Source organism: Chelonia mydas, chromosome 2, assembly GCF_015237465.2.
Source record: "Chelonia mydas isolate rCheMyd1 chromosome 2, rCheMyd1.pri.v2, whole genome shotgun sequence".
NCBI classification, from domain to species: Eukaryota; Metazoa; Chordata; order Testudines; family Cheloniidae; genus Chelonia; species Chelonia mydas.
Genome location: NC_057850.1, coordinates 16,238,014 through 16,260,015, shown reverse-complemented (window position 1 = coordinate 16,260,015; position 22,002 = coordinate 16,238,014). Strand labels below are relative to the sequence as shown.

The window sequence follows — 22,002 nt, the reverse complement described above, 5'->3', positions numbered from 1 at the left end:
CTGACCTACAAATAATAAATTACCTTGTTTCTTTTGGGCGGTAGTGTGAAGAATGCCTGTGCTGGCAACATAGTGTATGTATGGGATTATTAGAGGACAGCATTCCAGAGCAGTACATCTGTTACATCTGCAGGGACCCACCAGGTATGAGTTAAATCACTGGTTCATGCAAAATTAATTGTTATTTACTTGTTGCATTTTTGCTAAAAACAGATGGTATTGTATAACCATTACTCACAATAGGATTTACCTATTTTTGTGTGTTTAATATGTTATACTTTTCTGGATGAGTCTTTTATAACATTTGCTTCTGTTTGGTTCTGCATGGCAACTTTTATTTTTCTGAGGGGTAGCCATGTTAGTCTGGATCTGTAAAAGCGGCAAAGAGTCCTGTGGCACCTTATAGACTAACAGATGTATTGGAGCATAAGCTTTCGTAGATGAAGTGGGTATTCACCTATCACGAAAGCTTATGCTCCAATACGTCTGTTAGTCTATAAGGTGCCACAGGACTCTTTGCCGCTTTTATTTTTCTGTTACTAAATTTTTAAATTTTGTTCAAAATGTTAACTTACCATTCTCATGAGTTCACAAGAAGTGAGTGCTTTCTTTTCTTATTGAGAAATTACCTCCCACAAAGAGTAGGCTCTTAAAGAGCAGTTCTACTCTGAAAAGTGACTATTTTGTGTAAAAATAGTACCTTCCTACTCACCAAATCTGTTCCCTGCGTGTATTTTACTTCTGGGGGAATTCTGCGCCAAAAAATTAAAAATTCTATACACAATATATTAAAATGCTGCAAAATTCTGCATATTTTATTGTTAAAATAACACAATATAATCATGCCAGTTTCAATTATTTTAGTAATTTATTTCAAAATACCTGTCAGCAGGTATGTCTGTAACAATACAGTCAAAAAAAAGATTCAGGAAATGTTGGGAGTTTGTTTTGTTTTGTTTTGTTTGTTACAAATAGATTCCTTAGTAGGCATATTAATACAGAACTTTGAGTAATTCATTTAAACTACAATACAGAAATGTATTTCCCGCACCCCTCAGAAGCAGTGCAAAGGCTTGCAGGAGTCAGGGGCAACGGAGAAGCAGAGGGAGAGGGAAGGAGCCTGGGAGTGAACCTGGAAGGTTGTTAGGTGTGGATGAGAGAAGTATGGAACATGGCTGGTTTTTTTGTTTTTGTTTTTTGGGGATGGGGGGATTATTAGGGAGTTGGGGAGCCTCCCCCATGCAGACCCTGGCTGATTTCTAGCCTCTCCTATTCAGTCAGGCATATCTACCTATGTGCCTGACCCCAGTCCCTATATGTACCTGCAGCCCCTGTTCCCAAGTGGCCCTGCACCCCCCCTCCCATTCAGCCCCTGTCTCAGTGCTGTCACCCCACTGTCTCTTGAGTCCGCACCCCAGTCTGTCTCCCCACTAGCCTTCCTGAACCCCAGTCTGTGACTCCCCCCCCAGCAGCCCCATGTGCCCCACTCTCTCTGTACCCTCCCCCCATATCTCATGCCTCCTGGCTCTGCAGGTAGCGTGCTGTTATGAACGCAGCTGGCTGTTGCTGCCTGTCAGTGAGCTGCTGTCTGTTCTGGTGCAACAGCGGCCTCTGGTGGGCGAAAGGTGGGACTGCAGTGCTTCTCAGGCAGAATGTATTTTCCGTGGAGAAAAAAAATTCTGCACTGGACATGAATTCTGAGGGAATGCAAATTGTCAGACAACTTCTGCATTCAGTTACATCTGTGCAACCTCATTGTGTAACCAATGGCAGAATTTTACCTGTAGAATCGCTGTTGCAGATGATGGTGCATGAGTCAGAAGAAACACAGCTTGATTTTTAGATTTTAGCAGGAATTTCAAGGGCTGGCAATTTGAAAACCATTCTACTTGTAACCAGAGTATATTTGATCTGGGAGTAATTGAAACAATAAAAATAACTTCACAATGCCATTTTCACAGTTCTTCAGAGCAGAAACACATGTTTTTGGAGGAAAGTTTAGAGTTCTTTCAGGCAAGTTATACACCTATACCTACTACCCCACCCATCTGGAGATTCAAGTAACAGTTTAGTCTTCTCAGATGGAGAAACGAGGACAAAATATACATATTTAAATATATATTTAGGCATCTAAATAAGTGGGCTAATTTGCAGGGGTGATAAATACTCATAACTGCCACTGACTTCCATGGGAGATGAAGGTGCTTAGTATCTCTGAAAAATAGGCCACTTAATTAGATGCCTCCATTATGGACTTAGGCACCTAACTTTAAGCACAGAAATTTGAAAATTCAGTCCTATGTTTTTGATTGTAAGACGCTTGAGTTTTATAATCTGGCGTGCATATGCGACACTGTTGAATTTTGCATTTGAAGGTATAAAATGAGTGTGTGCCACTGACTTTAAAGTATTTGGAACTGCTCATCTGATGACACAGTTTAACCCAATCCTCCCTGCCCACCTGACTCCTCCAACTCCACTTTTTCTTTTTTTTCTTTTCTGTTCTTTCTGTCTAGGAGATGAATCATTCAGGATGTCTGCATTTGACACTGTATTGGGAGGATGGGCTGGGTAATGGAGGGTGTTATGCTGGAAGGTGTTAATAGCTACCATCAGGCTGGTTCTTTTATTTACAGATAATTCTGTGCATACCATTTTAGTGTAAGGACCGGCAAGTTTCCATCTAATTTTGTTCTTCTCGTGCTTGTGCATTTCCGTTATGCTACAGGTGTGTATACTTCTTGTGTACTATAGCTGGAGAGTTTTCACTAGCAGCACCTGTAGGGGCGGCCCCTCCCACACCGTTGCTTCTTTGTGCTCTGAACCGAGGGTATAAAGAGTTGAATCACTCTGCTCATCCTTTAGTTCCTTCTTACTTCCTGTGATTGGTAGTGAGAGTGTTTCTGTGTTTACAGCCTCTTTCCTTTGTGACTAAGTTGCAAATAGTTAGCTTTTACATAGTGATACTTATTGTTTCGTCCTTTAGATGTTTCTTTTCTCTTTAATCAATTTTATTTTGTTTTCTGTGGATTCGGCTGGCTTCTGGGACTTGCCTAGTACCAGGGAAGCCTATGCGAAGGTCCCTGTTTTTAAGCCCCGCTCCAGCTGTCATCTGCCAGTGCCTGTCAGTAACCTGCACTCTCTACTGTTTAAAGTGCTTGGACAAGGGTCATGTCAGAGACCCATGCTGACAACACCAAAGGCCTATGTGGCTGGGAGAGAGGTATTGTGTTTTTCAGTACTGACCTCACCACTGAATAAGGGCAGAGATCCTCCACCAGCCCTGTTGCAGGTGCCATACTTATCAGCATTGACGGTAGGGTCTGTTTCGGCCTCATCTGTCTCAGGTCCAGTATCCCATTCATCTGCCGTCTCCATGACAATATCTAAACCTCCATGTCCTAGCACAGTACCGATAGCTAGGAAGCCTTCAGTGTTTCCTCACAGACTTGTAGACCTTTAAGTCCTGAAGGACCCATCATGATCATCTATTCTAGTCTGACCTCCTGCACATTGCAGGCCACAGAATCTCATCCACCGTCTCCTGTAATAGACCCATAACCTCTGGCTGTGTTACTGAAATCCTCAATCACGATTTAAAGACTTCAAGTTACAAATGTTACTACATTTACACTAGTTTAAACCTGCAAGTGACCCATGCTGCAGAGGAAGGCAAAAAACTCCCAGGGTTTCTGGCAATCTGACCCGTGGAAAAATTCATTCCTGACCCCAAATATGGCAGTCAGTTAAACCCTGAGCATGTGAGCAAGACCCACTAGCCAGACACATGGCAAAGAATTTGCTGTAGTAAATCAGAGCCCTCCCCATCTGATGTCCCATCACTGGCCATTAGAGATATTTGCTGCTTGCAGTTGTAGATCTGCTACATGCCATCGGAGGCAGTCTCATCATACCATCCCCTCCATAAACTTGTCAAGCTCAGTCTTGAAACCTGGTTAAGTTTTTTTCCCCCACTGCTTCCACTGTAGGCTGTTCCAGAACGTCACTCTTTTCAAACCTAAACTTGTTGATGGCCAGTTTATATCCATTTGTTCTTGTGTCCACATTGGTGCTTAACGTAAATAAGTTCTCACCTTCCCTGGTATTTATCCCTCTGATGTATTTATAGAGAGCAATCCTATCTCCCCTCTGCCTTATTTTGGTTAGGCTAAACAAGCCCCGCTCTTTGTTTCCTCTCATGAAGTAGGTTTTCCATTCCTTGAATCATCCTAGTTAGCCCTTTTCTGCACCTGTTCCACTTTGAATTTATCTTTCTTAAACATGGGAGACCAGAGTTGCACACAGTATTCCAGATGAGGTCTCACCAGTGCCTTTTGTATAATAATACTAACACTTTCCAATTTCTGCTGGAAATACCTCACCTGATGCATCCTTGGACTGTTAGCCTTTTTCATGGCTGCATCACATTTGTGGCTCTCAGTCATCCTGTGATCAGCCAATAACCCAGGTCTTTCTTCTCCTCTGTCACTTCCAACTGATTAGTCCCCATCTTATACCGATAAATAAGGTTAAGATTTTGTCCTAAGGATTTGAGTCCTTAGCCTCCTGCGCCTTATTACACCTCTCAGCAAAAATAGCCTTTTTAGTGGCCACCACCTCTGCTAGAAGTATGGGGGAACTGCATGCTCTTGTGACAGAGCCTCCATGTTCTATTTTGTACAATGACAAGGTCCAGATTAGGCCACACCCCAAGTTTCTGTCCAGGGCGGTATCTGATTTCTACCTAAATCGGCCTATATAATTGCAAGGTTTTTTCCCAAAGCCGTATGCTCAGAAGGACAAACAAAAGATACATGCTTTAGATGTGTGCTGCACTCTAACCTTGTATCTGGACAGACCAAAGCCCTTTCAGGTTTTTCCTCCATATCTTTATATCCTGTGCAGAACAAATGAGAGGTCACCCTATTACAGAGCACCAACTCTCTGAATGGATTAACACCGTCATTGTGAAGTGCTGTGCTGCCCAAAGTATTCCTTCCTTAGAAGCTGTCATCTCTCTCTACAAGAATTCACTTGGCCTCTGCTGCGTTTGTGGAAATGTGTCTATTGTGGACATCTGCAGAGCGGCAATGTGGTCCTCTGTCCGCACCTTTTCTAGACACTGTGCAATTACTGCAGCATCAAGGCAAGACACGCATGTGGGAAAGCAGTCCTACAGTCCCTCTTCCGAAGACACTCCAAGCCACACCACCGCTGAAAGGTGTAACATGATGCAATGGCTGCAAGTTGAAGCTAGACAAATTCAGACTAGAAATAAAGTGTACATTTTTAGCAGTGGGAGTAATTAACCATTGGAACGATTTACCAGGGGTTGTGGTGGATTGTCCATCACTGACCATTTTTAAATCAAGATGGGATGTTTTTCTGAAAGATCTGCTCCGGGGATTATGTTGGGGAGGTTCTATGGCCTGTGTTACACAGAAGGTCAACCTAGATGATCACAATGGTCCCTTCTGGCCTTGGAATCAATGACAATGGCTTGGGGGTCGCCAGCAGTGTAATGTTAATATGCAAGCACTCGAAGAAGAAAAAGCAAACACTCGTTTTCTCGTAACTGCTGTTCTTTGAGATGTGTTGCATATGTCCATTACATGGTCCATCCTCAGACTCCAGGCATTGGAGTCTATAGTTGGGATCCCAGTGCAAAGGAACTGAGGGATGATTGGGGTGACTCCACCCTTTATACCCTCAGTTCAGAGAATGAGGAAGCCAAAGAATGAGCAGGGCCTCCCCTCCAGGTACTACTAGTGAAAACACTCCAGCATCGTGCTGTGACACGCACATATCTACAGTGTGTTGGACACACACAACACATTTCAAAGAACAACAGTAACAGGAAGGTGAGTAACTATTTTTAACAGTTGCAAAGTGAAAGTACTATATAGTTCTGGGAATAATTAGGGATACAATTATTTTTATGATGATTAAATTGGTATAAAAGTAAGGTGATCAGTTAAGTTACTTACGGTTCACTCATACTTGCGATATAGAAACGGAAGTCACCAGACTGGATCAGACCTAAGTTCATCTAGTCCAATATCCGTCTCTGACAGGGGTCAGTATGAGATACTTCAGAGGAAAGTGTAGAATCCTGCTGTAAATCCTGATCTAAAATCCTGTCTTGCCCTGAAGCACAAGGTTTAATAGCTTTTCAAATTTTTTGTTGTTGTTTATCATAGCTCTGAATATTCTTGATATCCATTTAAATGTCCCATCTCTTTTTTTAATCTTAAGTTCTTGGTATCTTAAATTATCTTTTCAGTAAGTGGATATCTTTTTAGAAAAGACCATTATAATTCACAACTTTAATTCAGTTTCAAATTCAGTTCACAGGTGTATAATGGTATAGAATGCTTTTTACTTCCTCACCCTTGAGTACTGAGTTATTTGTTTGATTTTCTTTTAAAATGTCATTTATAGAAGTCAGACAGTATACTGTGTCATATACTTGATGATGTGAATTTCTTTGAAAACCCATGATAAAAGAAAGGATGTCAGAATATATTTTAAGGATACCACTCCTGACTGTTGTAGTCACTTCTGGAGAATAAATTCTGATTGTTGTTTACCCGTAGGTCAGAGATGGAGTGCCAAATATCTTTACGATAAGGACTGGTTAAACAATGGGCATATGTGTGGATTATCATTTTTAAAAGAAAATTACTCTCACCTTAATGCCAAAAAGATAGTGTCAACACACCACCTGCTGGCTGATGTGTATGGTGTAACTGAAATACTACATGGACTGCAGCTGAAGATTGGGATACTAAAGTAAGTGTGGGTCTGGTGTTTCCTCCCCATCTATAGAGGAAGTGAGAGCTCAGTGTGTATGTCAAGATAATTTTCTTTTTAATTTTTATATTAAAGACCAAACAGATGTATATCGGTACACATTTAGACAGTATATTATTGAAAATGTCATGGCACAATTTGAATTGTTTGGATAGATGATGATGCATTCTGGAGCTCAGTCTGTGACAGGGCAGAAGCTGGGTTCCTCCTCTTCCTCTCGGCTCAGTGAGGAGGAATCCAGGGTCTGCACTTCTTGACAAAGCCTGAGGGGAAAAAAATATTGGTGAGTGGGAATGTAATTGTTTTCTCCATTAAACACTAGAATGTGAATTTGTGCTCCTATTATTGACTGTTATTGATGAATACTGAGACAAAGGAAAAATATTTGAAGAGGCTAAAGACTTTTTTTTTATCCAAAACTTGCATGTGGTAATATCTGTCTAATCCGGTTTGAAAGCGAAATGAAGACTTCTGTGCTTCTAAATCTGCCACCTGCAATCTATTCCCCTGTATCTAATCATCTCAGAGTTCTTAATAAATAGTATTAAATTAATTCTCTCAAATATTTGTGTGAAATTAGGAATTACTATGCCAGTTTTACAGAAGGGGAAACTGAGTCACAGATTGGTTGTTACTTGCTCAAGGTCCAACAATTAATCATTACAGAACAGAGCCCAGATCTCCATTGCTGTACTTTAGCTAGTAGACCGTGCTTTGTCTCTGAACAATTGTTATGTGGTTGGCTAATTTGGGATACAGTCATTTTTTCAAAGCCTGAATGTTTAACATTCTCTTTTGTATAATTTTCTAATTATACTTCCACTGTACTGTTTACTGGTCCAATCATGCCAGGCGATGGAAACCCTCAATTTCAATGGCAGTTGATAGTGCTCAGCACCTGACAGGATTGGACATTTTCGGAGCATTCTCGTTTTTGTTTTATCAGAACACACTTATTAAAGATGACCAGGGCATACTGGATTTACCCAAAATTAAGAGGTCTACAGCAATGCTGGGTGAAATCTTTGGCAATTATGTTCCCCTAAAAAATTGCCTATTAATATAAATACAGTGGCTGTAGCTCACGAAAGCTTATGCTCAAATAGATTGGTTAGTCTCTAAGGTGCCACTAGTCCTCCTTTTCTTTTTAAGAATTTTAAAAGATTTCATTGCTGAAAGTGATTGTTCTATACTAACTTTTCTTCTCCTCTTCTTTCCAGAAATACACATCACCCTGATCTTCATCTTTGGGCTTGCTCAGGGGTACGAAAAGAGCAAGAGCAAGTAACATTTGGGGTAGAGAGGAAAACAGTGACTTTGCCAGATACTGTTAATCCATCTGAAAGGACATGTCACAACCAAAGCCATAAAGAAGCACCCCCTAGTTTACCCCAGAAGATGGAAGAAACTTACATTATAAGCGAGCACAGTTACCAGAAACCACAGAGTTTTGGTCAGGACTGCAAATCAGTTACTGACCATGTGAGCTCAGATGATGAAGATATAAGTAGTTTTGAGGAAGATCAGGAATTTTGTTCAGATGATAAAAACTGTTTACAATATTCTTTAAAAGAAGATGGCGTGAGTGAGCAGGTAAAACTCATTATTCATATGTATAGACTTAGAGTTTAAAAAGATCAAATTCATAAAATAGTTAGAAATGCATGCCCATTACTGAATTATCAACTGATAGGTGTTCTGTTGGTAGGCAGATGGATCGGTACAACCCACTTAAAATGAAGTTTAATGTAGTGAAACTCATTATGGTGAAGTAGGTTGGATTCAGATTGTTGCAGTTCAATGTTGATAAATGCAAAGTAATGCACATTGGAAAACATAATCCCAGTTATACATATAAAATGATAGGGTCTAAATTAGCTGTTACCACTCAGGAAAGAGATCTAGGAGTCATTGTGGATAGTTCTCTGAAAACATCCACTCAATGTGCAGCGGCAGTCAAAAAAGTGAACAGAATGTTGGGAATCCATTAAGAAAGGGATAGTTAATAAGACAGAAAATACCATCGTGCCGCTATATAAATCCTGGTACGCCCACATCTAGAATACTGCATGCAGATGTGGTCGCCCTATCTCAAAAAAGATATATTGAAATTGGAAATGGTTCAGAAAAGGGCAACAAAAATGGTGTGGAATGGCTTCCATATGAGGAGAGATTAATAAGACTGGAACTTTTCAGCTTGGAAAAGAGACGACTAAGGGTGGATCTGATTGAAAATCTATAAAATCATGACCGATGTGGAGAAAGTAAGTTAGTGTTTGTTATTTACTGCTTCTCCTAACACAAAACCTAGGAGTTACCAAGTGAAATTAATAGGCAGTAGGTTTAAAACAAACAAAAGGAAGTATTTTTTCACACAACACACAGTCAACCTGTGGAACTCCTTGCCAGAGGCTGTTGTGAAGGCCAAGACTATAACAGCATTCAAAAAAGAACTAGATAAGTTCACGGAGGATAGGTTAATCAATGGTTATTAGCCAGGATGGGCTGGGATGGTGTCCCTAGCCTCTGTTTGCCAGAAGCTGGGAATGGGTGACAGGGGATGGATCACTTGATGATTACCTGTTCTGTTCAATCCCCCTGGGGCAGCTGGCATTGGCCACTGTCAGAAGACCGGATACTGGGCTAGATCAACCTTTGGTCTGACCCACTGTGGCCGTTCTTATGGTCTTAATTCATTAATTGCTAATTTGTAAACCCAGCTACAGTGGATTTCTGCTTATAGGGAGGTTGTTCTGTTAATATAACTAAGAAGTTCCAGTACATCTAGATTTCTTGTATTCTAGAAAAGTTTGTGGTTGCACTTATTTTTTTTTCCATTTTGAAAGATTCTATTGGTTTGAGAGAGATTGATTCCCTGTATTTAAAATGAAGAGTATAAACGGAACCTGTTGTCTTTCTCGTAACAGAAGAAATTGGTTGAAGAGCAAATTGTTAGTTTCTCTCTGTTATCTTTTGGTCTCTTAACAGTTTTTAAAACCTGGATTTCTAATTATATTTACCGTTGGTCTGTATTTTTCTTTTGACACCAAACTTCCCCCCAGAATTCAGTCATATAGGTTAACAATTAACTAAGCTTGTTTCTGCTCATGTAAAGATTTCTAACAAATGTTTTAGACAGAGTTCTTTGAAATGTAAATCCCATCTAATACATACAGGGCTGATTTTTCTATAGTTTTATCTTAGTGATGTTATAGCAGGGGTGGGCAAACTACAGCCCGGGGCCCGCATCCGGCCCTTCAGACTTTTTAATCTGGCCCTCGAGCTCCCGACGGGGAGCGGGGTTCGGGGCTTGCCCTGCTCCGCACATCTCCCAGAAGCAGCAGCATGTCCCCCCTCTGGCTCTTATGTGTAGGGGCAGCCAGGGGGCTTCACACGCTGCCCCTACCCCAAGCGCCTCCCCCGCAGCTTCCATTAGCCGAGAACTGTGAGCATTCATGGCCTGCCGTACAATTTCCATACCCAGATGTGGCCCTCAGGCCAAAAAGTTTGCCCACTCCTGTGCTATAGTAAAGATTGTGCCCACACCTCTAAACCTGTTTTCGGTTGCTTGTAACTTCCTTATACCATTGATTTGATTTGGGCAGGAGGGCTGAAAGTGTCTGGTTTTACTCTAGAAGCGGATTTAAAACAAAAAAACTTCTTAAGCTTTTTGAGATACCCAAGTATTTGAAAATAAATAAAACACTTAGACTCACCCACTTGTCTCCCCCATTAAAAAAATTATTCAGTTACTTTTTTTTCTTGGTACTCTGGTGTCACAAACATAGATTGGTTTTAAAGGTGGCACATAAATTTTATATATTCTTTAATTTAAAATTACACTTCACCTTGCTTGGAGTTAATTGTTTGTTCAATATATAGTTTACATATTGAGTGTGTGCCATATTGCTGAATAGGGTCATATCTTGGAAAAACTATCCATATATCCATTTCTGCAGAATTCAGGTTTCCTTGGGAATCTCAGCTATGACTTTACTGGTTTTTGGTTACAATTTATTAGGTTTGGAAGGGGAATCTGTTGGGTTAGCTAGTCCTTTCCTTTCCTTTCCACTGCTTTCACAGCACCATAAAGTACTGTCTGTCTAACCTTACTGTACTCTGTATTGAGTGAGGTTGGCGGGTGGGACTGCTGGGGCTGGCCGGCCAGTTAAGGTGGTTTAACTGGTAAGACTAATGCTTACCAGTTAAGATTTTACATCCCTATTTCCTATGTAAACCATTTTGCATTTATCCTAATTTTGATTTCAGCTCTGTTTTCAAGTTGGCTTGAGACACGATTTGAATTATTTGTAACTGTTTTGAACTGACTCAAGAGCAACTATATTTGCTACAGTTCTCCTCTCCAACCCTGTTCCTCAAACCCTTGACTATGACTTGGCAATGTCCCTCCTAAACTATTGCAGCCTTTGGCCTTTCAGATTCTTGTTTCCACATCTCCAGTCTATGCACAGTTCTACCGCCGATCCTCTCTTTCACACACTCAGATGATATCCAATGTTGAGTCCCCTTTTATTAGTTCTGCTTCTCCTTAAACATCATAGGTTGTTCGTAAATTTACAAAACACATTAGGGGGTGGGTGTGTCCTTAATTTTGCATGTTTGTTTCAGTGTTACAAAGTGTTACAGGAGGCTGGAGGAGGTCTTGAAAATTACCAGAAAATGAAGAGCCCTGTGTAGCTCGAAAGTTTGTCTTTTTGACCAACAGAAGTTGGTCCGATTAAAGATATTACCTCATCCACCATGTCTCACCAAAACATATTCTGTCATTTATGGACAGCCCCTAACATTGTTTCCTCACTCCTGACTCTTAAGCCTTTACACAGCCCCGCCCCACCCTGCACACTTCCATCATGTTCCTTTTGTATCCTTCTCCACCAAATGTTTCTTCTGCACTGCCCCTTACTGTTAGAATGCCCTTCCTGATTTCACGTGTCATATAGGTCCCACTCATTTGTTCTTATGCCAACAATGTCCATAATCTTAAACAGCTTGTCCCCCTTGCAAGTGTTAATCCCAGTATGTCATCTCCAGGACCCACCCATAGACCAGCAAAAGCAGGAAAGTCCAGATTTGGTGGGATTCATATTTCTAAAGCTTCAGAAAAACAGGAAGAGAACATTTTTGTTTAATAAATCATTTCAGGCCACTTTTGCAGGAAAAAAACTTTTCAGATGCAAAATAGTCTCAAGAATGTGGGTTTCTCAAACAGTTCTATCAATATATTTATAACACTGTTCACTCTTTTCTGTGGCAGCTGGCTTGCACTGATAGTGACTAACAAGTGTACTATCAAACTAATACTGTCATTGAGTTTCTGTCTGAAATGCAATAATCACCGACAGTCAGACAGCTTCAGTATATGTGGGATTATCGGATTCTACAGTTAAAATCAACTGTTTATATAAATTTATGGGAATTGCTCTTCTAGCTCATGCCTTTGAGCTGTTAAATCAGGTATCTTGTCTTTGGTCATAGCTATTACTTGAGAGTTCACAGGAGTGTACCTGGCACATTATGGAATAATACACATGGGAAGAAAACGATTAGATTTGCTTTTAGTTGTCATAGCTATACGTGTTACTGGTCACACAATTATGTGGCCCCTTTTAATACTCCGGCCATGTGATCTAACCATGATAGCAAGTTACACAGGATGACAGCAGTCTGAAGAAGGAATGTACTTTTGTCTTAAATCTGTCTGTCAGTATGCTATGAACTTTGAAATTAATTTAACAGACAAACTTTGGGATTTTAGATATAATTCCATTTTTGTATTTTCACTTCATCCTCTGTTGGACAGCAAACACAAAAAAATCCTGGACTCTTGTTTGAATTGGATAATGGCTCACTGGTGCATTCAGTACTTCATGAATTAAGAGTTAGAAGTTTATGTAGCAGAGTGGTGAGACGTGGGCCACTCCTATTGCACTAAACTGAGTACAAGATCTTGTGAACGTAACACTGCCTCCCCCCCGCCCCCAGTGCTTTCTGCTAACACTCTTCTGTGTCTGTGGTAATCCTGAAAGCTAGATGTACTCATTTGTTTGACATTTTTATTGCTCTTATTGTCCACTAATGTTCTTAAAAACTACAAACCGATATGCATGTTTATGTTTTTGTGAAATAGTGGTACAATTAAAAACTCCATCATTCAGGGCATTTGTACCAAGTATTATAATCAAAACCAGAATCCAAGTGAATTGAAATTGAAAATAAAGCATTTATTAAGGGCTAACTTTGTTGCTTTTTGTTGATCCTATGGAGAAGAACACTGTTGAAGGGAATGTGGTGTGTGCTTGTAATGAAAAAAAAGGATCAGAAGAACAAGTGGATTCCCATCTTCAATGGCAGCTAAATCTCCTTACCCACATAGAGAATGTACAGAATGAAGTCACCAGCAGAATGGACCTCATTGAAAAAGAAGTTGATGGTAATTACATTGTTACGAAGTATTGACATTAATCTGTATAGAGCTTTGAACATTCAAAGCATTAAATGAACAAGAAGTCGTCTCCCATTACCTCTGTCGTGTAGATGACTAAGACAGTGATTAAGGCCCAAATTTTCAAAGGTGTTTATAATTTTGGGTGTTCTGGGACACCCAGAGTCTGATTTTTCAGAGATATTGCGCATCTGCAACATCTACTGAGGTAATGAGTATTCAGAATGTCTGAAGTCAGGCCCAGGCATGCAGCATTAACAATAATTCAAAAACCTGGGCCAACATGACTTGCCCAAGGCCACGCAGTGAGACCATGAAATAGCAGGCTCCTGCTCCCATGCTCTGCCTACTAATCTGCAGCATCTCCTGAAGTTGATAGCATTTGTTTGGGCAATAGTATCAATCAGTTACCTGAGGAAGAGGAAAGAAGTCTTCATCTTCAGCTGTGGTTTACTGTGTATTGGTTTAGAAACTAACTGGTAATAGCCTGGATTAAGGAGGCAGGCATGGCTTCATAACAACAAATTTACACAAAGATGATACAGTAGAACTAAGTGTTGTAATAGATGAATGCATTCAGTTTTCACTAGGGCTATAAATTAATTGCAGTTAACGCCTGAAGTTAACTGAAAACAAAATTAACATGTTCATTATTTTTTAACATGTTAATTGCATACCTCTGGGTCGGGTGGGAGGGTGAAGCCCCAGCCCGGAGCTCTGGGCGCAGCAGCAGGGTCTGAAGCTCTGAGCCCATAGCCTATATTTGAAAATATAGAAAACATCTAAAAATTTAAATAAATGGTATTCCAGTATTGTTTAACAGTGCGATTAAAACTGTGATTAATCGCTATTAATTTTTTTAATCGCTTCACAGCCCTAGTTTTCACATGTTGAGACTTACTTCACAAATGAAGAGAGTTTGAACAAAGTATAGTTATTGTGTCCTTAATTATTTCTTATCTAAAACAAAATAATGTTAGCCCTGATGGAATGTTTATGATCAGATTGCATGTACATTGACTATGTTTCTAGAAAAATGGGATTAGACTCTTGCCATCCCTCTTTTTTATGAGCACTGAAATTCACTCAGAAGTTAGTGAGATTCCACTCTGAAAGTGACTGTCTTATATCACCTGCTCCCTGTTTTTGTTTAGTGATACGTTAAAGTTAGTTTTCAGAGTAGCAGCTGTGTTAGTCTGTATTCGCAAAAAGAAAAGGAGTACTTGTGGCACCTTAGAGACTAGCAAATTTATTTGAGCATAAGCTTTCATGAGCTACAGCTCACTTCATCGGATGCAGTCAGTGGAAAATACAGTGGGGAGATTTATATACATAGAGACCATGAAACAATGGGTGTTACCATACACACTGTAAGGAGAGTGATCACTTAAGATGAGCTATTACCAGCAGGAGAGCGGGGGGGAAAAACCTTTCGTAGTGATAATCAAGGTGGGCCATTTCCAGCAATTGACAAGAACATCTGAGGAACGGTGGGGGGTGGGGAAATAAACATGGGGAAATAGTTTTACTTTGTGTAATGACCCATCCACTCCCAGTCTCTATTCAAGCCTAAGTTAATTGTATCCAGTTTGCAAATTAATTGCAATTCAGCAGTCTCTCGTTGGAGTCTGTTTTTGAAGTTTTAAAGTTAGTGACAGAAGTGAGTCTTCACAACCTTTTATTCCTGTTGAGTTTTTACTATTGCAGAACCGTGACAGCTGAGACAGTGAGCTGGAGTCTTTTCTTTGTATGTTTATCATCAACACATTGTTGGCTAATTTGTCCTAACATACCTTTATATTACTGGAATTTAGCTATCAAGGTAATTGGAATGATTAATAAGGGGAACACTTTAAACTGCGTAAAAGAATGAAAATTTCCATGGAGCACTGAATTATTTGATTCTTCAGAAAATGTCTTCATTTAAATAACGATCTGAGTATCTGTAAGTTGCACCTTCATATTAATGACACATGTGGCAGAGGCATGCTCCATTTTATGCAAATTACCTGCTGCCTCGGGCTTGGCAAGTTGACAGCATTTACAAGAATAGTTGTTGGTCCATGTTCAATAGCATACAGAAGAAGTAGATTTGGAAAGGGTATGAGCCTAAAAACTCAAATACAGAATGTCTCTAGCAACAAATAGTGTAAGTATTCTGAATTTTTATGATAGGCTGCTCTTCATCCGGGCAGTGAGTTTGGCCATGAAATATTCTGAGGTGCATCATTGGCAGTCACACACCTGGTTTGCATGGAGCCAAGGGTGGGGCACAATAGCCATTTAAATTTGGGTTGACAAGTTAGGACCAAATCCTAGTCAGGTTGAAGTCCTCAAGTATTTTGCCACTGACTTCAAGGGCACTAAGATATGGCCCTTACTGCATTTCAACACACGTAGCTTTGGAGGATTGAGCACTCTTTTTCCAAAGATCCCTTTCTAATCAAACTCTTTTTTACATTTTTCCCAATTTAGTTTTAGAAAGCTGGCTTGACTTCACTGGAGAGCTGGAACCACCCGATCCTCTTGCAAGACTGCCTCAACTCAAGCGACGTATCAAACAGCTCTTAATTGACATGGGGAAAGTACAGCAAATAGCCACGCTGTGCTCTGTATGACAAAAGGAAGAATAAAGGAATAAAAATAGGCTCTCTACAGTGAATTTTCTTATTAGCCACAAGACTGGCAGGAGGACAGCAAAAAGCTGGATATTTGTCTGGTTCTGGGCTGATTACATTTTTAGCCTGAAGCTTTGGAGAAAGGAAAGGAAATCTAGAGTAAGGAAATTAACACTGAAAAGCTAAATACTCTGTATTCAAGATGCAAATGACAATATGTCGCATATTGAGGAACATTGACATGGTCTACAATATGATAAATAAGATATGTGAAGTGACAGAATTTCTCCTTCAGGTCATACAAGAAGGTTCAAGAAATCTCTGCAATGGAAAATGCTATAATTTTATAGTCAGTAGCAGAAAGAGCCAAACTCTCAGATGTCGGTGGGAAAAATGTACAATCGTAATTATTTTTTCTCCCATTGCTAGTGAAAATACAGACACAGAGAGATCCATAGCCTCTCTACAGTTGGTCCACCCCCAAAGTTTTAGGCAGGTAACTGATCTTTTGCAGTCCATGAACTATTTCTTATCTAATTAGTGTTATTTGGGAAAATGAAAACATTTGCTTCACTTTTGAAAGAAACAGGATGTGGTGGTCTCCTTATAAATATTTTTTTTTTAATGGAAATCCTCATTACAGCACCCTTAGGCTCTTTTTAAAACGTAAGTGGCAAACAGTGGTCAGATGTGCCAAATAATACTAAAACCACTGGGATGACAGTTTGAAGATAGTGAAATACATGAAGAGTTTTGTTCAAAGTTCTACCTGGTGCCAGCAATCCATCCAAAATTGTATCTAGTTTATATTTTTTTACGTTCTATTGCAGTATTCAGGATTCAAAGTACGTTTTGTCCTGGGTAGTTCAGCTTGGTGTTAACCCTCTGAATCTTTACCAACCTCATCTGGGATGAGGAATGACAAAAGCAGCAAAACTGCTTGTTTGTGGCTGTGAATTATTAAACCACTAGATTGAATATCGCGAAGATACATTATCTAGGATGTTTTTATAAAACTTTTAGCTTCAGTCATAAGTGAGTAAAACATCATGAAACCAAAGGCAACCTAGTTGCTCTGTTAGCTCTTGCTGGATTTTGAGCTCAGGACCTTCTCTTTGCCTGTGCTCATGTAAGTTGTCACTGCACCCAGTGCTACATATGTATGTGTAGGTATATGTGTATATACACACACATTCATATGTACATACTATATACATATTTATATCTACACATGTCTAGTTTTATTACTATAGACTATAAGAACTGGTGGTTAACATGAAATGTTACCTTTTAACAAGCAGTTTATAAAATTGAAAATAATGTATGTACAGGTTTTGGAATTTGTAAAATATGACTGTTAAAAGGAGGCTATTTAATTGATGACATAAGATACTTGAACATTTTATGCCTCACAACTGTTTATCAGTTCTAGTTTTCTGTATAAATGCATTTTAGAACCGATAGACAGTAAACTTGAATTTACCTTTTGATAAGAGTACAAGCCACTGTACATTCAAAAATTATTTAAATTTGCAAACACACTGTTCTATATGTAAGGTACTGTATGTAAAACTGTTTATTAAAACTATTCTGCATACTCTACATTTTCCACTTTTCTTCCTGTCCTATACAGAAATGTAAAAAAGTGATTAAAATAATGTACAGACCATAAAAAACTTGAATTTTTGAATGCCTGTTGAGGATTCAAATAATCGAAAAGTGTGCCAAAAATGGATTGTGTACAAAAGATGTTGAAACTAGTGCTTTGAACTTTCATCATAAAACCATCATTGAGAGAGAAAGTAGCATGCCCGGGTGCTTATTGAAAAATGCCTACACTAAAGTCTCTAATTTATCGGTCATGTCTGAAGTAAGTTAATGCTATTAATATTTTAACTCTAAACCAAATGTGTCAACGTCCGTTATAGAATGATACCTATTTAAAAGGTCTCTTCAACAGCAGTTACCACACCATTGAATTGGCGATATTACAGCTCTGTATTAATTCCAAAACTCAACTCAATCTTAATTATATAGCAGGGATTGGCATCTCCATAATTCAAAGAGGAAATACAGTAACTGAGGAATATGTCAAGGAATGTTGATTTTTTTTTTTTTTATGGCAACCACTACAATGTTTAACAAAATACCCTGATGTTTTATACAGGATAATTTGATGCTTAAATGACTACTTAAGACACATTTCACAGTATTAACAGCTGTTGAAAGTGATCTACTTGCTCTTTGGATATGCAAGATACTGTTATATATTATTCACTTGCTGCGTATCCTTAAATGTGGTACTGTGTGTACTGTATAGAATAAATGTAAATCTTAATACACAATTTGAAACAAAGTATGCAGTATTTACATAATATATACAGTACATACTGGTGCTATGTTATACAATGTGTGTATGCATGTGTGAGATACCATATAACTGTAAATGTAATGAATGGAGAGATGGACTGAGGTTTCAAGTTGTAGGAAGGAGGTTCCTTGCTTTGGGCCCATCACAGCAAAGTTACAATGAGATGTGAGAATATTATCCCTAAAAGGTGGCTGTTGTATGAGCTGAGGACCCGGAGGTAGTCTCAGATGCAGGTACTAGGAGGTGGGCACTGGTGTAGACAGGGCCTACACTTTTAAATATATATTACATATAAAAACTACTGTAAAGTATTGTATGGTTTCAAAGTTAAGTTATCAAAAGTTAGGCAATGTCTGAATTAAGGTTGCCTATGCAATTCAGCCTTCTGCCATATGCGTTGTGTTAGTCTTTTAACTTGCAAGGTGTCACTTTTTTTTAACCCCCACAGGACCCTGCCTCTTTCAGTGCACAGAATAGGTAGGGCCCCCTGAATGAGTAACTTTTCAATATTTCTGTTTATCCTCGTTCATTTGGTAGCCAGATGCATAATATTTACCACATACCATTTAAACCCTGCACTGCATACAAAATTATTCATTTCTTCATGGGCTTTTCTATGACACACATCACTGTAGTGTCAGAATGCTTCACAAACTTTAAGGTAATATGGTATCATCAATTCCACTTTAAAGATGGGAAACTCACTAACAGAGAGATTAAGGCCAGAATTGTCAGGCGCCCAACTTGTGAAACACTTGGGACCTGATATTTTTCAGAGCATTTTTATAGCACTTTATATGTTCAGTGGACGCACTGACTTCAGTTATGGTTGTAAGTGCTCGGCACTTCTGCAAATCCGGCCCCAGATGTTCCCTGGTGGGCACCTAAAAAAAGAGAGAAACACAATTAGTGGCCACCTATGAATTTTGGTCTAAATTACATAGGAACTCTGTGGCAAAGCAGGGATCGGTTCCAATTCTCAGAATGTCATCCATTTGTCTTGATCATAAGACTATTGTCAAGGTTCCTTCCCCACTCTGAACTCTAGGGTACAGATGTGGGGACCTGCATGAAAGACCCCCTGAGCTTATTCTTACCAGCTTAGGTTAAAAACTTCCCCAAGATACAAACTTTGCCTTGTCCTTGAACCCTATACTGCCACCACCAAGTGTGTTAAACAAAGAACAGGGAAAGAGCCCACTTGGAGACGTCTTCACCCAAAATATCCCCCCCAAGCCCTACACCCCCTTTCCTGGGGAATGCTTGATAAAAATCCTCACCAATTTGCACCGGTGAACACAGACCCAAACCTTTGGATCTTAAGCACAATGAAAAATCAGTCAGGTTCTTAAAAGAAAAATTTTAATTAAAGAAAAGGTAAAAGAATCACTTCTGTAAAATCAGGATGGTAAATACCTTACAGGGTAATCAGATTCAAAACATAGAGAATCCTTCTAGGCAAAACCTTAAATTACAAAAAGAGACAAAAACAGGAATATACATTCCATTCAGCACAGCTATTTTACCAGCGATTTAAACAAAAGGAAATCTAATGCATTTCTAGCTAGATTACTTACTAACTTTTTACAGGAGTTCTGAGCTGCATTCCTGATCTGTTCCCGGCAAAAGCATCACACAGACAGCCAGACCCTTTGTTTCCTCCTCCCCCACAGCTTTGAAAGTATCTTGTCTCCTCATTGGTCATTTTGGTCAGGTGCCAGCGAGGTTATCTTAGCTTCTTAACCCTTTACAGGTGAAAGGGTTTTGCCTCTGGCCAAGAGGGATTTTATAGCACTGTGGACAGAAAGGTGGTTATATTTATATAACCTTCCCTTTATATTTATGACAACTATCCTTTCTCATCCTGCAGTTCTTTGCCTCTTTCACCATATGCCCTCCTCAAAAAATGAGGCAGGCATCTTACAATCAACTGCCTCATTCACTACACAACTCTGATTCATTCCCAAAGCACCATCTACACTGTGCACTGAATGAGGCAGAAGTGCGGGGGGAAAAATAGTATGTGATACTGTAACTAAAGACTGTATCACAATGCATGTGCACAAAGGGACCAAATTAAGGTTGCACAAGCTTATTTCCTAACTTCAGGATGCTTGACTTTGCAGTCGTTTACTGTGGGGTTTTTTTAATGTAGTTTTTTAACTTAATTTAAGGATTTTTTAAAAAAAGCAAACAAGGGAAAAGAAAACAAAAAGGAATTCCATCATACGAAGCCATACTGTGAAAACACACAGGGCTACCCAGCAGTGTTGGAACCTTTAAATCCACAGCAGACTTCTGCCACTTGAGCTCATAGAGTAACTAGTAATAGTAGTTGGCTGTTATCCTCTCTGGACCAACCGGTAAGGAAGATGAGAGACTTTGCAAGTGGGTTTCACGGATATTTGCTAGACAGCGAATGTTGGGACTCAAAGTCTATATGTTTTGTTTTACACTTTAGAGGGGAGCATTCTCAAGTGGATACAGACTCTTCTGCCCCTTTCTCCCACTTCCCAGCTTGACCCTTTTTGCTTATCTGCTAGCATCTCCCCTTGTTATCTTGTTTCTCGGCTCCTGTCCATCCTCTAGCTTACACCTGTTTCCCCGCCGCTTCCCCCTGCCACCCCTCTGCTCCTCAGCCTTGTGCAGTTGCGTTAGGCTGTGTCCTCCTCCTGTTGTCTGGGTGTCACCTGGGAAACCATTTAAACACTGGAGAGAAGGTTTCCATGCTTTGTTCTGCTGCTCCATCAGCCTCTGGCTGGTGGAGGGGGAGGTGTGAGGCAATTGTAGGGAAAGTTCTGCTCCGCCCCTGCAGCCTTGGGCTGGAGCATGGTCGGTGAGCTCTGTGAAGGTGGAATATGCAGTGTAAACAGAATCTTCTGAGATTACTGTTAGGTAGGTCTCTAACAAATCTCTGCTGAGCATGTGCACAGGGTGACTTTCAGAGGCTTGTAATTTGGCCAAATTTGGGTGGATTTTCTCTGCAATAAACATCTTTCTGACACCCCCCCCTATGCCAAATTCCTAGCCCTTGCTCCAAGGCATAGAGGCTCTAGAGCAGTGGTGGGCAACCTGCGGCCCATCAGGGTTATCCGCTGGCAGGCTGCAAGACAGTTGGTTTACATCGACCATCCGCAAGCACGGCCGCCCGCAGCTCCCAGTGGCTGCGGTTTGCTGTTCCCGGTCAATGGGAGCTGCGGGAAGCGGCAGCCGGGCCGTAGGTTGCCCACCACTGCTCTAGAGCTTCTCAGCTAAACTGCTATAAGAATTTTTTAGCATGAGCATAACAATGTCATTTCATGTAACCTTGATCACAGAAACAAGAACTATTTTGATGAAACGTTTAAAAAAATCAGCCTGAGGCAGACAGACCCTGGCTTGGAGAATTTCAGCCTGGATGGTTAAAGTTTGCAGTTATAAGAGGCTGAAAATCGGGTCTTTATAATGGAAATGCTGGGCAGCCTTAACTTTATTGCAGGTCCTGATGGGTATATAAGTTCTCTCACAGTTGCCTGTAGTGATCCTACCCACACACCACAATGTACCTTTGCTGGGGTGAGTCCCAAGCGTGGAACTTCTTTTCTACCCCTCCCGCACTTTATGCCTTGTGAAATCTTTCAGGACATTCCCTCCTTTTAGAGAGCATTTGTTAAAGTCGAGGTTTTTATTAATTTTGGGGATGACCATTGCTCCTGTATTTTATTTTATCTTTTTTCTTTTGTATTGAGTCACCATGT

At 40.0% G+C, this 22,002-nt stretch overlaps 1 protein-coding gene across 26 annotated transcripts in view; it reads left to right on the top strand.

The window, feature by feature from the left end:
* PHF20L1 (PHD finger protein 20 like 1) overlaps positions 1-17,496 on the top strand; it is an 81,712-nt gene extending 64,216 nt beyond the window's left edge. For 20 of the 26 annotated variants that reach the window (XM_037891989.2, XM_043539071.1, XM_043539069.1 and 17 more), the window contains 5 exons: positions 45-144; positions 6,597-6,792; positions 8,034-8,406; positions 13,099-13,264; positions 15,752-17,496. In XM_037891989.2, the coding sequence (XP_037747917.1) occupies positions 45-144; positions 6,597-6,792; positions 8,034-8,406; positions 13,099-13,264; positions 15,752-15,894 (978 nt within the window). In that variant the 3' untranslated portion in view covers positions 15,895-17,496. Of the gene's footprint in view, positions 1-44; positions 145-2,636; positions 4,005-4,905; positions 5,222-6,596; positions 6,793-8,033; positions 8,407-13,098; positions 13,265-15,751 lie in introns of those variants that run through there. The other 6 variants (XM_043539066.1, XM_037891984.2, XM_037891991.2 and 3 more) reach the window with 3 other exon arrangements.
* Positions 17,497-22,002: the final 4,506 nt, after the last annotated feature.